Genomic DNA, 2,144 nt, shown 5'->3' on the forward strand with positions numbered 1-2,144 from the left:
TCTGCTGCTTCCGGGATGCTCCTTTTCTCTCATTCAGGTGACTTGTAAGTGTACTAATGCGGCGTGTATAGGTGTGTCACAGCATGGGCCTAGGTAGCTTGCCTGACAGGGCATTTTGAAGCTGTGTGCGATATTTCGGAGACAGCGTAGATCATGGGCGTGGTATACAGTTGAAAAAGCGAACCACATTGTAAGTGAGCTGTGAACTTCGGTGTGCAAGATTTTGATTTTCCTGAGTAAGCAAAATCACTTGGATTTAGATTTATCACTTGGATAAATCTAAAAGAAATGGCTTCTCTATCACCAATGTGATAATGTACTGCGATAGACAATACGTAGAAGAAGAGGCGTATTCCGCATTTAGTTTAGTGCAATTACCGGGAAAGTGATGATCCCTCAGCGGATTGAGGTAATTCGTGATCCGCCAATGGGAGAGTACATCAGGAAAATAACATGAACACAAAAGACAAAAAGTAGAAATTATACGTAATTAAGTTACGTGTTGCCATAACACCTACTGGTTTAGAGATGTCGCCCTAGCGAAGGGATTTAATAAATACCCAGGTGTAGGCGTGGCGTGCAGATAGTGGGGCATATTCTGGGAGTCATTACATTTTTTTTTATTAATTAATTTATTTAACTTTTATTTATCTTCCAAGTAGGCCCTACTTACACGAAGCGATTTTAGTCGCGCGACTAACCACGCAAGTGGTCGCGGCATCTGGTCACACGAGGCGATTACTGAACGACAACCCGTGTGTCCCTCACATTAAAAAGGACACGATAGACAGTGATTTTACTGACGAGTCTTGGTTACGCCCATGGAGAACACAATGATGCATTGACGTTCATCTCTTCATCACAGGATATCTGTGTGTCCCAACACAACAATAATGGTTATTATTGAAGCACCTGATAGACACATATTGAGTTACTTTCTCCTTCTACTCTCACTCTTCCAGCTTCATTTCGTCTAGTCCCAATCACCACCACTCATTTTTCAAATATGTGTCCCACCTCTTCATCTCATTCCCCTCCAGGCTTCTCTCTCTTACTCCCACTTTATTTCTTTCCACATTTCTACATGCACAGGCTACTATGCTGAGAGAGAGAGAGAGAGAGAGAGAGAGAGAGAGAGAGAGAGAGAGAGAGAGAGAGAGAGAGAGAGAGAGAGAGAGAGAGAGAGAGATTATTGATCATATTTATTTCGTCATTTAATATTATAGATTTCAGTGTGTTACAAAATAGTGGTCCAATACGCCGAAGCTTCCACTGGACCTGATAAAAAAAAATGTCAGAGAACATAACGAGGGTCACTATGTATACAAATAACACATGATAAGAGACGTATCGCAATTCATTTACGTACCTAAAACACATACATGCCTACATATATACATGCCCAAATAGAATACATAGAAATTTACCATATGGAAACACTATACAAAGAAATACATTACACATAAACACTATAGTCAGTTAAGGAAATCTATAATTCGTTGTATTTGTTTAACATGCCCTTTTTAGTTTGAATTTAAAAGACTTGAAATTGGTGTTGGAAATGTTTTCTTCTGACAGGCTGTTCAATTTCTGCTTCCTCTCGATCATACACTTTGTTGGGCGTGTGATGTCCTGTACTACGGTAAACGTGTATGGTTATCCATGTGGGTATTTCAGTTCTGGGGCACTAGGATACAGCCAGAATCTATGGGAAATAAAATATTATAGTTTTATGTACAAATCAAGTTTTGTGTAGACTGATGATTTCAATACGTATATATATATATATATATATATATATATATATATATATATATATATATATATATATATATATATATATATATATATATATATATATATATATATATATATATATATATATATATATATATTACACACACACACACACACACACACACACACATATTCCCACATATTTTGGATTTTGTAGATTTCACGCGGAGATAATCACATATGTATACACATACATACACATATATCTCACAATTAACATGTGATGCTCAAATCGTTTCTTCCTTCTACATAACATAGCGATGTGGAGGATCACTCTTAGGTCATCCTTGGAATGTACATAGTGTGTAGGCGTCTCTTAAACCTTCTTTGATCGTCCTCTCCAGAAC

General features: G+C 37.4%; 1 protein-coding gene across 1 annotated transcript in view; it reads right to left on the minus strand.

Moving 5' to 3' along the window:
- Positions 1–1,341: 1,341 nt before the first annotated feature.
- LOC135108421 (uncharacterized) overlaps positions 1,342–2,144 on the minus strand; it is a 10,526-nt gene continuing 9,723 nt past the window's right edge. The window contains exon 5 of the mRNA XM_064019379.1: positions 1,342–1,705. Within this exon, the coding sequence (XP_063875449.1) occupies positions 1,688–1,705 (18 nt within the window). The 3' untranslated portion in view covers positions 1,342–1,687. The remainder of the gene's footprint in view (positions 1,706–2,144) is intronic.

Source organism: Scylla paramamosain, chromosome 17 (genome assembly GCF_035594125.1).
Source record: "Scylla paramamosain isolate STU-SP2022 chromosome 17, ASM3559412v1, whole genome shotgun sequence".
Classification (NCBI taxonomy): Eukaryota; Metazoa; Arthropoda; class Malacostraca; order Decapoda; family Portunidae; genus Scylla; species Scylla paramamosain.